This window comes from Poecilia formosa, unplaced genomic scaffold (genome assembly GCF_000485575.1).
Source record: "Poecilia formosa unplaced genomic scaffold, Poecilia_formosa-5.1.2 Scaffold7, whole genome shotgun sequence".
Taxonomy (NCBI): domain Eukaryota; kingdom Metazoa; phylum Chordata; class Actinopteri; order Cyprinodontiformes; family Poeciliidae; genus Poecilia; species Poecilia formosa.
Window position 1 is genome coordinate 3,630,344 of NW_006799946.1, and position 12,759 is coordinate 3,643,102.

Genomic DNA, 12,759 nt, shown 5'->3' on the forward strand with positions numbered 1-12,759 from the left:
AAATATACACACAGTATTTGGCTGAATGTCTTTTTTGCAAGTTCCACTTTGATACTCTCCTTGGTAGAAGTAAGAATAGTTCATGTAAAGGAACTGGAACTCCCTTCAAAACCAGTCTGTTTGAGATGATCACATTCATCTGATTCCAAGGTCCAGCCATTTAGTTGACGTGAAGCTTAAATAGGAGTAGACTGTTGTATTAAATCTGTCTTTTGAAATATGGTGCACCAATGTCTTTGGTTTGTGTTCTTTGGTTCGACAGTGTCACCTTCACTCCTCTAAATATATTTGCAGTAAGTTTGGTGTGGTCTTTGCCTCTTTTGTGGTCAGCACAGTTTTGGAGCATATCTATGTAAATCTGGCTTGAATAAACCCAGGCGTTCGTACAAGTTTTTATCCTGGTACAGTTGAGTGTTGAAATTTGAAGAGACTCTGACCTCAAAGGTCTGATTGATTCTGTGTTTAAAAAGAAGGGCTTGTTTCTGTATTTTTTTTTCTTCATATTTACAAATGCAAATGTACATTTAATGACTAAGTGTCAAACAGTGAGTCTCTCAAAATCTACGGATCCTAAAAGATTTCCTTTCTTCATGAAGAAAGGAAATCATGAAAGTGCTTCTTTATTTATCTTTGTTCTGGCGCCTCTTGGTGACCACAAATAAGTATTGCATCCTTAAACCATTAAACGACATTATCGCGATGCTACACCGACACACCGATTTGAGTCCAACTTTCAGCAATAGGACAGACAAATACGGCTTAAATGATAAACCCGAATATGATTAGATTAAAAATAAGGGTCCGTCACTGTCAGCTAATTTCTCATTTCCTTTTATTTATGTCCCTGCTACTCTGCTGGGATTTGAAGGCTGAGCTATATCTGCATGCTTGCTAATTAATTCTTATCCCAGCATGGACAGAACAGATGGGGCCGCAGGTTTTGCCAGCATTTGATTGTGTTGAATTCTGAGAAGAAGAGAGGAGGGGGGGAACAAATGTAGGTTTATTTGCTTCATCAGTAGAGGGAGCCAAACACCACAGGAAAATCCCGGGAAGAGTCATTCTTCATCATCTAGATTTAGTCCTCTTTCTTCCTAAGAATGATAGTTATTAGTAGGCCGGTCATTTTATTTTGGATTGAAAGAGAGAGGGAAAAGCAGATAACGATAAATCATACAAACTGAAATTACTGAACTTGTCTGAATTTATTATGCGATTAATTGATATATTTCTTATTGTAACAGGCCTAATTGTTTGGAAGAGAGATTTTTTTTTGTTGCTGCTTAAAAAAGAAAAAAAAAATCCATCTTATTCATCCATCATCTTCCACCAAGATCAGGTCATAGTAGAAGCAAATCCACGAGCAAAACTCAGACTTCTCTTTCTCCGCCATCACTCTTCTGCTCCTTCTCTCTTCGCTTCCCCAGGCTCTGGTGGTTCTATGTAGTTCCTCTGATAACGTTTTGGCCTGGCCGAGTGTCTCCCAACAGTGAGATGTGGCATGATCAGATGCCTGAATCATCTACTCCAAGCAAATGAGGATGAATCATTTGCGTCTCCCTCAGGTTGAAACACTTCATCTTTTTAGGAAGTAACCTAGCCAGTAAGACACATCCATCCGCAGCGTGATGAACTGCACCGTCTCTGGTTGAAGCGCCGCTTGGTTCGCTGACTCGCGGCAAGCTGTCGTTTAGAATAAAAGCACAAAGACTTAAAGATTGATGCAGAAAGTCCCAGAAAGGAAACCGGCAGATGACTGAGGAATACATACAGAAGAAATGAGGCCGACATTTCTGCTGCTGACCCACATCAAGAGCATGTGGAGCGTCAGGACATTTTCCGTGGTGCTGTTCCTGGTTTCAGTGAGCAGGTATGCTGACTAAAACATCCTGGGAAAAAAACCACGATATACTTCCTCATGAGTTGTTGCAGTAGCTTTAAGTATCTGATCCATGTTGAAAGGAATCACCTGACGTTAATACCAGTTTTTAGGAAAGATAGGAGCCCTTTAAAGGGCTGGTACGTCTAACTCGTAAGCTCCTTTTACAGATGGAAATAATGAGGGATTAGTAGTAAATCCCAGCTGAAACCACAGCCTGACAGATGACTTCTTATATTGCACTAAGTGAAGTTTGTGATTAGCCTCGGGCGACACTGTTGAACAGAAATTTCCACCCAATTTCTTTTTCAAGTGTGTTACATCCATTAGACACTAAAAGACAAAATTTGAAGAAGAAAAAAATGTTTCTAATGATTGTTAAAGTGCAGCTCGGATTACACATAGTTACAGAGGAAAGATGATTCCCTAAACTGACAGCAACCAAATGAAACCTGTTACTTTTTCTTTTTTTTTTTTTTTAAGTTTGCAGGCTATCAAAGCGTTAGCTTTCAGATATTTTAGCTGATACATGGTGGTGATTTTGCAGTTCAGTGATGTTCAGCTCATTCAGTGGAGTCATTAGTCTCAGTATGTCTTCTTTTTTTTAGTTTGCTCATTGTTCATAATAGAAATGCCAATTAATATGACTACAGTGATACACTTTTCACATTTCAAAAGTATTCAATTACATGAGAAACCCGTGCTCTTTCTCTAATCTTTTAGATGATTGCCTGTCTTTTATACCAGACAGCCAATTGTGTCTTTTACAAACCATAACAGCCAATAGAAAACCTCAGACGCTGTCAGGTTTTCACTCTCTACAGTCCTTTTGATACCCTTGTTTTTATATCCGTTGAGCTCAGTTAAGAGCTAAAACAACAATGTTTTATTAATTTGATCTTTGGTTTGAAGCTCACAACATTTACTTTAATTCCACAGGTTTGGATGTTAAGATAAAAAAAAAACTCAGGTCGTTGTAGTGTAAATGGCAAAAAAAAAATAAAAAATAAATAAAAAAGCATTAGTTTATTCATTTTTATTCTGAAACTTGGTTTTCTTTGTGTACTTCTGTTTTTTGTTTACATTTTTTTTTATATAAATGTAATTATTACTGATTGAGGTGGTCAATCAGTTTTATTCATTTGTAGCTTGGTCATGGTGTTAAAAGTAAGAATTCAATGGGATCAGGCTGAGAAGCAAGTTTTATAACAGGACCATCATGGATGCACACACGGAGCAGGCTGCGATACGGGCGGGCCCCCGCTGTCTGCTTGTCCTGTATGTTCTCTGTGTGACGTCTCATCCTCCCTTTATTCCATCCTTATCTCTTAAACATAGCCAGCTGGTACTAGGCAGAGGTATTCATCCAGTCCATCCTTTCTTTTCTTTCCTGCTGTCCCAGCTGCTCTCTCTACCTCTCTCTCTGTCTTTCTCCCCCTCCTTTAGCTCCCCCCCTACCCTCCTCTCTTCTCATCCTCCTATCTCAGCCTCCCATCCACTGTCATTTCCCCGCTGTCCCGGCTAGACGTGGTGGACTGAGCGTGTGCGGCTGCGTGTACACAGAGGATGGCTTGCTGCTCAGGTGCAGGTGGCAGACTCGGGGAACCAGTCAAGCGGGCAACAGGATTTTTCTATTTACCCAGACAGCAGGATGTTTTGTTGGGGTAGGAGCTGGAGCTTCGACCTCTTTTTTGGACCTGCCACCTAGGAGCTCTTTTAGTGTTCCTGCAAATGAGCTATTTTCACACCTTTTTCTGCTGCAAAAAGAAGACAATTTTAATTGTTTTAAAATGATAATTATTTAATATTTTCAATTGCTTTCTGCACGTAAAGCAGTGGAAGGACATTCCTTTTCTAAAAGTGGGATTTTGAAGAGGTGAAACAGGAATGTGCCACGATTCTCCTTCAATCTGGATCACGGCATCGGCAGTGTGAATGGCTGCAGAGGAAGAAAGAAGAGCTCTGCAAAGAGGGAAATTTTAAAAGTCCCTCCCAGACAATCATCCTCCTGCACACCTGTGCGGGCTCCTCCTCTGGGAAAAGGGAGGACAAGAAACTAATTAGGAGCTAAGAAAAAAAAACAAACAAAAAAGGGTAAAGTCCATATCTTCTACCCCCTGCTTCCCACCTGTCTGGATTAACTAGGCTGGATCACCATGGCGCATGCCGCCTCGCAGCTCAAGAAAAAGGCGGATGAGAATCTTGCTGCTGCGGAGGAGGAGAAGGAGAAAGAGAGAAAGAGGGCAAGAAAGCGATCACGAGAAGTCAAGAAAAAGGTAAAGAGATTTGCAACGAGAAGAATGGAGTGAAGTGATTGAGGGATGGGGGGATTGGGGGGCAGCTTTAGTCTGGCGGAGCCCAGGAGCCTCTCTTTTGTCATGATGCAGCTCCTCTCTCAGACGCGCACACAATCCTACATGCACATGCATTGAGATGAGAGGGGGCAGTCCCAGTGGGAATACTCAGGAGGGTGGATGGGTGGCTGAAAACGACAGAAAGATGGATGAGCAGGGAGCACGCACAGCAGGGGGAATAAATAACCAAACGGAAACCAATATTAAAGGAGTTGCTCATACAGCTGAGCTATAAAACATCTGGAACTTATAGGTTTCCCCCTTTTGTCAACATCGATTATTTATGCTACCAGGGCTGCCATCGTGTCTCCCAGCTTTTAATTTTTTTTCCTCTAATGCCTGCTTTCGGGTTGGCTTCAGAGCACCTCACAGTTCCTTTTTATTTATTTATTTTTTTTTTTTTTTGCGATGAGAACGTATGTGATTTTAGAGGAGAGAGCAGTGCATATCAGCAGAACTCCACAGCGCTCACGCCCTGCAGTGAGGCGTGGGCCGCTCTCGGTGCGTTTGCGTGCAAGGCCCTGTTTGTGCAAGGACAAAAGTTTAGGCTTGATCTTTGACACAGAGAAACACCTACATGCCGGTCAATAGGTCGGACTTGAAATCAATGACGTCTCCGCCTGCAGTGACGGTTTCGTTTGGGTGTGAGCGTTTCAGCTGAGGCCGACATTAATGAAGGCGTCAGTCTTTGAAAAACTTTCTTGACCTTTGGGTTTGTTTATCTAGCTACAGTTGTGTCGGGGATTAACATCATGCGCGGACACTGAAATTTGGGCTTGTCTGTTTTGGGTGGACCTGTTTGAGGTCGTCATTGGCTTAGCGTTACCCACCTGTTATTAGGCGTCAATGCGGTGACCTCAAAAATCAAGGTTAAGATGGATGGGGCGCAGATGGACACGCTGTAAGGAACTATTATTTACATTTATCAGAGAGAAATAAGTAGCTTTGTTGATCAGGACAAATAGAGCCCAAGCTCTTGAGTTCATAAGATAACACCATGAAACTTTATAATATAAGATGTAATTCATCTTTTATCATTATCTTGATCTCTCAAGATACTGATACTGTTATCGCAATATTTTTTTCTCCTGATCTAACAGTGTGATTTGAACCCTAAATATGCTTACAAATTCTAAATCAAATTTCTTTAGATCAGCACCAATATCATAAAAACTGTTTGAGATCTTTGTTTGTCAATGTAACAACAAAAACTTTAGATGTTGATTTCTTTTTTAATATACCAAAATATAATTAACATCTTTGTATCTTTATAAGACTAAAAATTGTTGAAACCTACGGTTTATCTATAAAATAAAATAATAAAACAAATATTACAGCAGAATAAGTCTGATGTCTTTACATCTAAATACAACATTACATTTTGAAAGCTCAAAACATTGACCTCTCAATATAAGAAGACAGTTAAACCTATATTCACAACAAAATCCACTCGAGATTGTTGTTTCTTGGTTTATTGTAGTGAATGTACAAATATTTAAGTGTCATATTAGCTTATCTTTGTATCTTTTGCTATATCAAATAAAAAAAAAATATAAAAAAGAAAACTGTTTATAATACTGTTCTAATAAAATCTTAATTCAAATTTTAACCACATAATCAAAAATAATAATTTTTACAATAACAGCTGCCTCTGTCTCGATGTTTTAGTTATGTTTTGTGACTCCAGAAGCATTTTTTCCACTTCCTTTTGTTCTTCAGCCATATGGGTTGAGCACCTGCAGGGAGGCATGCAGATTTTTTGCTGCTCAGGCACAAACAAGTCATCGTAGTTTGATGATCTAGTTTAAATTGTGGGGATGCTGATGAAGGGTCCACGCAAAAGGAGCTCACAGACTGCTAAAGCAAAGAGAAGACTGAATGCGGTTCTCTCTTGTGAGGAACATTAATCAGTGTCACCAGAGTAGCTGGTGGTCCATACAGATCTTCCAGGGAAAAACCAGGCTGCATCAGTTAAGAATCCAAGCAAAAATATCAAGGTGTTCTGTACAAGCAGTGCAGTTTCTGCCAGACTTATTAGGGCTGTGTTTGTCTTAAGGTTTGTGTAGAAAATGGCCAACTTTACCTTTAATAAGTTTATTCATCAGGTTACTTCTATTAATCAGACAAGTCCAAACCAAACAGCTATGCCTGCTTCTGCTTGTTTTCGTTCAGCAATTCCTCTAGGCTAACAAAAAAAAAAAACAAAAAAAAAAAAAGGCAAATGAAAATCATAAAAACAGTTAAATAAGTGAATCATGGTGACCAGAAACATGAGGCACTGCAGTGCTAAAATGACATTCCTTTCACGTTGACTCTGACTCACGCAGATGGAAAGTAAACATCATCAGCAGCCATTTCTCTGGTTGTTGTAACTAACTCAATCTCAATATCGATACAGATTTATAACCAAAACATGTATGTAGGTAAATGGAGCAGGAATGTTGTGCAGCGTAAAAGGGGTGAGAGCATGTGTGCATGAACAGAAATGTACAGAAATAAATAGCAACCAGACAGCATGAGAAACATCACTCGGAATCAAAGTGTATTGTTTGACCTTGATTTCTGCCTCTTTACATTCAAGGCAACAGGTAAGGCATATGTTGTTGCTACAATAGGAAAAAAAAAAAAGGTCAGGTGACATCAGCAGTTTAACCGTGCTTGTAGCGTAACGTTGTGGAGAGCATATCGTCTATCCCTGGCTCATTCAAGGTAAATCTATATCGCTGTCTGCCCAGGGCCAGTCCTTGGCACCAGAGAGCAAAAAATATCCTCCCTCTCCTCGGATCACATCTCCTCAATTATGTGCCTTTTCTTTGCCTCACCTGACTTGGTTTCACCCATCCCATCCGGTCTAGCCTTTTTTTTTTTCTTTTTTTTCCCTCTTTGGCGAAGAAAATATCTCTTGACCAGGCAGATATGTTACAATTCTGGAAAATTTCAGATAACATACTTCTATGCATCTTGGATTTTTAGAGTTTTTTTTTTCCTTTATGTGTTTATTTACTGCATTTTATGATTAACACTAAGACATGAATGCCCAGGGCTAACGTGCTAAATCCATCTTAGAAAGCCAGAGGTTTGAAACCAATGCATTCCTCAAAAACCATTATGACTTTAGCATGTGAAGACAGTATCGATAGCTGTGATAAAAAAATAAAATAAAATGCTCATTTGATCTTGCGATAGATGTTTCACCCCCAAGTTACATAACTGCAACCTTTGTGAGTGAATATGTTGTTGCCGTATACGAATGGAAGTAGTTAACCTTCAACTACTGATCTTTAAGTAGTTGTCAGCAATGATCGATTTACGAGGGTCTTCTGACTTGTCACCAGAACTCTTCACAGTTTGAGACGTTTTCTTTCTGAGATCCAACTTTTAAAGGAAATGACACAGTAGCATCCAAATCCCAAACTGTGTTCTGGCTTCCAGTTATGACATAAAAGCTCTGTGGAGCTTTTTTAGAAAAGCTATCATTTTCATTTCTCACACATTTCAAACATATCTTGACAGCAGTTGTTGTTAAGAGCAAATTGTTTACTGTCTTGTGTCACATAAATAAATATAGGCAGAATAAAGGGTGGTGAGTGTTTTAGGTAAAAGGACATTGTTGTTACAACTAAGCTAACTGTTGTTTTTTCTTGATAAGTTGATGCTTTTTTAAGTAACAGCATATTCTCAGTGACCTCAGAATATCTGTTCAAAAATCAATATTCATTTTACAGCTTTAATTATGCAGAGTGTAGATATACTTAGATTAGCTTACTGTGGCTTTTTATATATATATATTTTTTAATCACAAGAAATCTTTCATATCTACTTGCAATTTTCTTTGTGAAGTTTGTTCAGCAGCCAGTGTTGCTACAGGAAGCTGCAAAACATGTATTAGGAGCCCCACTGAGAACTTGATACATGAGCAGCAGGCATTACAGCTAATAGCTGCACCTTCACACGAACTTACTGTCGAACTTGAAGCTGGTCGATGCTTTTAAGGACGCATGGCGTCATGAACAATGATTTCTCTTGCAGCGTCACAGTGAGTCACATTTTTCCACATTGAGGTGTTGATCTCTTCAGTTTTATTAGATAGCCAAAATGTGGCTGTGTATGGTTCTCAAGTATACAGATAACAAAATTGTCCATCTGAAAAGGACTTCTTTGGTACCATATCATCATACTCATGATAAGCCCAGTGGTGCCCCTACAAACAAAACACCAAGTTTCTGAAACAGGAGAGGGTTTAGTTCCTCCTGGTAAAACTATTATTTTAGTCTGCTGTGATGTGAGCAGCACAGCGCCACAAAGGGAGGGAGGTCCGTGACATCATTTCCTTTTAAATGAGAAGATGAAAATGTGATTGCTGCTTCTTCCGAGGATTATTATTTTTGGACTAGAGTCGATTCAACCTTTTTCAGTCTGTCCCCTCCGTCCCCGCTACCACCCACCCATCACTCTTTATCTGTTACTCTCCTCTCTCCTTCATGGGTGTCTGTCTTTGCCTCCCTCCCCATGCAGACATGGTTGTCAGCTGGCAGAAGCCCGTATTGTTCTTCCATAGCTCTGCTCCTGGGGTTTGGGGGCTGGAGCACAGTGCGCACATTTAAAGAGGTCCCTGGTGACCAGACGTTGTATATTAATCCCTTGAGACTTATTTAAGCCAAGCCTTGTGTTTGAAGCCTCCTCATTCCACCTGCTTTACAGCCAGCTCGCCCTTCCTCCTGCCGTTTTGTGCTCTTTATGCATGTTGTTGTTTGTGATTTCAATCACCTTAATGCAACAATGATCGACCCGACAATTTGATGCTTTTGTAGCTTTATAAACGCTAAGTGGTTGGACAAAAATGCGTTTTTGTTAGTTATTTTTAAGAGGTGAATGCACCGCTCCCGACTTCTTTCCGGCAGGATGGACAACAACACTCACTGATTGTGTTACTGAGTGAAGTCTTACAGCCAGTTGAACTATGATGAAAACTGAAAAGCATAAGAGGCATGAGTAGTTTTGCCATGGACAGCTGTATAACTGGGATTCATAGAGCATGAAGTACATGAAGGAGCTCAATAACGTAAACAAGCAAAAATTCTCCATAGAGCAGAGAAAAGCTGCCAAATTCAATAAATAATTGTAGTGAATTACACAGACAGCAATATAATTATATTACAGTAATATACAGTCATTTGTATATTACACAAATGACTGTTGTGTAATATATTTGTCGTGTAATTCAAAAGTCTTATATTAAATAGATGAATATACACAAAGGGATGTAGTTTAAGTATTTTTCAAGAAGCAGTAGACCACAAAAGGTCATTGGTGAAAAAGTTGGTTGTTTACAGTGATATATCCATGTATATTTATGAAAAGTTTAGTGGAAGGAAAATATTTGGTTGAAAAAGGTGCACAAAAAAATGAAAGGAACCACAGCTGTTATCTCTTTTTAAAAACAAATTAGTTTCGTATAATGTTCTTACCTTGAGCAAAAGCTAATATTGGTGTTTACTGGCTGTAAGCCATAATATTCCAATTATAATCAGTAATTTCCAGAATTACTTATTATAATTGGTAATATAATTATATTGCTGTCTGTGTAATTCATTACAATTATTTATTGAATTACTGAAATAAGCAACATCTTTTGTCATTTTGTCTAGATGGAGTTGTGAATTTATTTTTTGACTACGAAGATTCTCTGCTATCTTGAGCTTATGGTGCTGCCAACATTTTCACAGACCGTTTTGCACCAAAACATAATGTGTTGTTTCTGTTTCAAGTTCAGAGAAATTCACATCGTTAGCTGGTTTTGCTTAGTCGCAGTGAAACAAACTGCACGGAAATGCATGGATAGACTTTTGGTCTTCATTTGCAGCAAAGCAATCCAACCTTGTTGAGAAGAGAGCATTATGAATTATAGAAAGACTCCAAGGGCAGAAGATGAAGGCAGCTCGAATGGATCTGTAGATCTGAAGGAATGAGGCAGTGCCATATAAGAGAGCAGGACTGAGCTTTGTCAGAGTGAGGTCACCTGAAAAAAGGTATCCATGATGGAACAATGGCACGTTTGTGGCACCAGGATAACAATGCTTATTGTAACGTGGTTACAGATGGGGGGGCTGCTGGGCTGGAGAAGTGGTGCAGAGCCTGCCAAGTGCTGTGATTGGTGGACAGGGAGGACGAGGAGGGGTTAACTGTGATGCAGGGGAAGCGGTAATGCATCCTCAACACACTGCAAAAATGAGATAGGCAGAAAACAAAACAAAAAAAAATCAAATTAAAAGAAAGCGAAGGCATGCCGGTGGGGAAAAGAGATCAGGGAGGAAGGAGTGCTGAGTAGTGGCAGAAAAAATAAAGAGAGAAGGCGAAAAGATAGAGAGAATGATGGAGAGGTGGAGGATGTTGTTAGTTGGGTCTTTTTATCCTCCCTTCCTCCACCTCCCTGCAGCCTCGTTCTCCTATTTTCTCCTCTGCAGTGGAAGATCGACACTTAGAACTGGGACACTTCGTTCATTTTTGAAGCACACATGCACTGGCATCTCAACAGGCTTAACCTTTTCACTCATTTTATCCGTGTTTTGTTTTTGAAAGCACTTATTGGTATATGGGGCTTGTCATTTTCACCCATATGCAACTTGTACTTTTGGTATATTTGTGTCTTTTTCAGGACTTTTTTAAAAATTTATTTAATCAATTGTGCATCAGCTGATACCAGGCTTTGGAGTCGTATGTTACCCTTTGACATCTGATCACTTCTCTCTTTGTACTGTTTTATTCAGGGGCTCATTCAATGATATGCCTCTATTGATACAGTCAGGCCAAACAAAGATCAGAACTACATAAATTAAATTGTATAAGTGATTATGCATCTTCTGTGTTCATGATTAGATTTTATTACTAAGAGAAATAATCATACTGTGATTGAAGGCCTATATTATTTTTTAATAATTTTGCTTTTTTGCTGTGTTTCCTTTCATATCCTCATAATAATCATATTCAGACCCAAAACTGCAAAACATTGTGAAAAAGCTAAAAGAACAGCACACAACATCTGACATTACATTTAGCACACCAAACTCTGACCTTAGTATGTAACAGAGTATCCACCTTAGATATTGATAACAAAATCTACAAAGTGATTGTAAGTGAAAGTTATTTACTGACTTCTCCAATGTGGAGGAAGAAGAAATCTGAATAACTTGTCTGAGAGCAGGAGCTTGGAGACCTAACAAACCAGCATCATTGCAACAAATTTAAAAGCTCTTTGTTGTGTATTTTTTACCACACTACTGAATGTTTGTGCACTTATGTCAAAAAACTTTAATAAAAGCACTACAGTTTTGGCACGATATAGGTAGATGCTGTAAGTTCTGCTTTGCTTTTAAGGTGATCAGTGCTTTGATTTTTCCCAAAAAAAAAAGAAAAAAAACTGTCAGGAGAAAAAGTTAAGTTAGCCACCCAGATAGATAGTTGTGTGCATGCCGCGATCGCTTCCAGGTAATGGGTCAGTGTTGTTTTCGGTGAAAACCTGGATTATTTTGGTGAGAAGTGCAGCGGTAAAACACAGCAGCATTAAGTGGAAGCAGCTGAAAGTATTAATGCTGTTTGTGCTGAAAATGTGGTTCTGTCGCCTTGTTGAAGTTTTGACCTTTAGAACGCACTGGAACATTTCCGAGGCTGGGATGAGGTAGCATGCTGCCCCTCGAGTTTGGAAACACCTTTGGGTCTCCCAGAATGAATTTTATCATGTTGCTGGGGAGATTGATGTCTGGGTTTGCCTCAAACTGCTGGAATGGTGTTGATCATTTTGGAAAACCTGATGCAGTTTGGTCAGATTTACAAGAACAGATTTTGTAGCTTTAGCAGTATTGTAATGTAGCATCACTGTCAGGACAGGCTCATCTAATGTTTTGGGGCTGCGCATGTTCTCTGTAGGCGGAGTGTTGATGTGTAGTCACGACACAGACAGGAGCTGAGTGTGTGTGAGAGAAAAATTTTACATATGTGTGTCGCTCTCTGCTTTTCTGAGAGGATATGGACGAGTCAAAAGTGAGGTGCTAGAGAGTTGAGACAGTCAGACAACGTCCACTCGGGTGTAGTTTAATGAAATGCATCAACATTTTGATTTCAAACACAGGCTGGAAAAATCTGCGTTTCGATTTCCGTCCATCCATCCATCTGTTCAGAAAAGGCAGCTCTCAGTAATTTTTCAAAGAGCCAAATGTAAAAGGCTGAAATGAGAGTAGAAGTCAGGTGGAAATGTTTAACAATCTAATTTATGTGTTCTGTAATATAAGACATTATGATGCAGTAATGAGGTACACTAGTTTCAGTCAAATCGCAGCCTGGAACACACCCAGCTGCAGAACCGCTGAAGGAAAATTAGGACCTGCTAGAAATCCAGCTGATACTTCAAGACACGTGTCGGCTCTTCTGTGATTCAGGAAATCAATCTGAAATCAGCGAGGGTCTTTATTAAACAGCAAACAGTCTTGCTTTTAAGAGAAAAAAAAAACGGCAAATCTGCTCTGAAAGTTT

At 39.4% G+C, this 12,759-nt stretch overlaps 1 protein-coding gene across 1 annotated transcript in view; it reads left to right on the top strand.

The window, feature by feature from the left end:
* Window positions 1-3,374: 3,374 nt before the first annotated feature.
* Window positions 3,375-12,759, top strand: part of LOC103151791 (ankyrin-3-like) — a 105,891-nt gene continuing 96,506 nt past the window's right edge. The window contains exon 1 of the mRNA XM_016681842.1: window positions 3,375-4,155. Within this exon, the coding sequence (XP_016537328.1) occupies window positions 4,036-4,155 (120 nt within the window). The 5' untranslated portion in view covers window positions 3,375-4,035. The remainder of the gene's footprint in view (window positions 4,156-12,759) is intronic.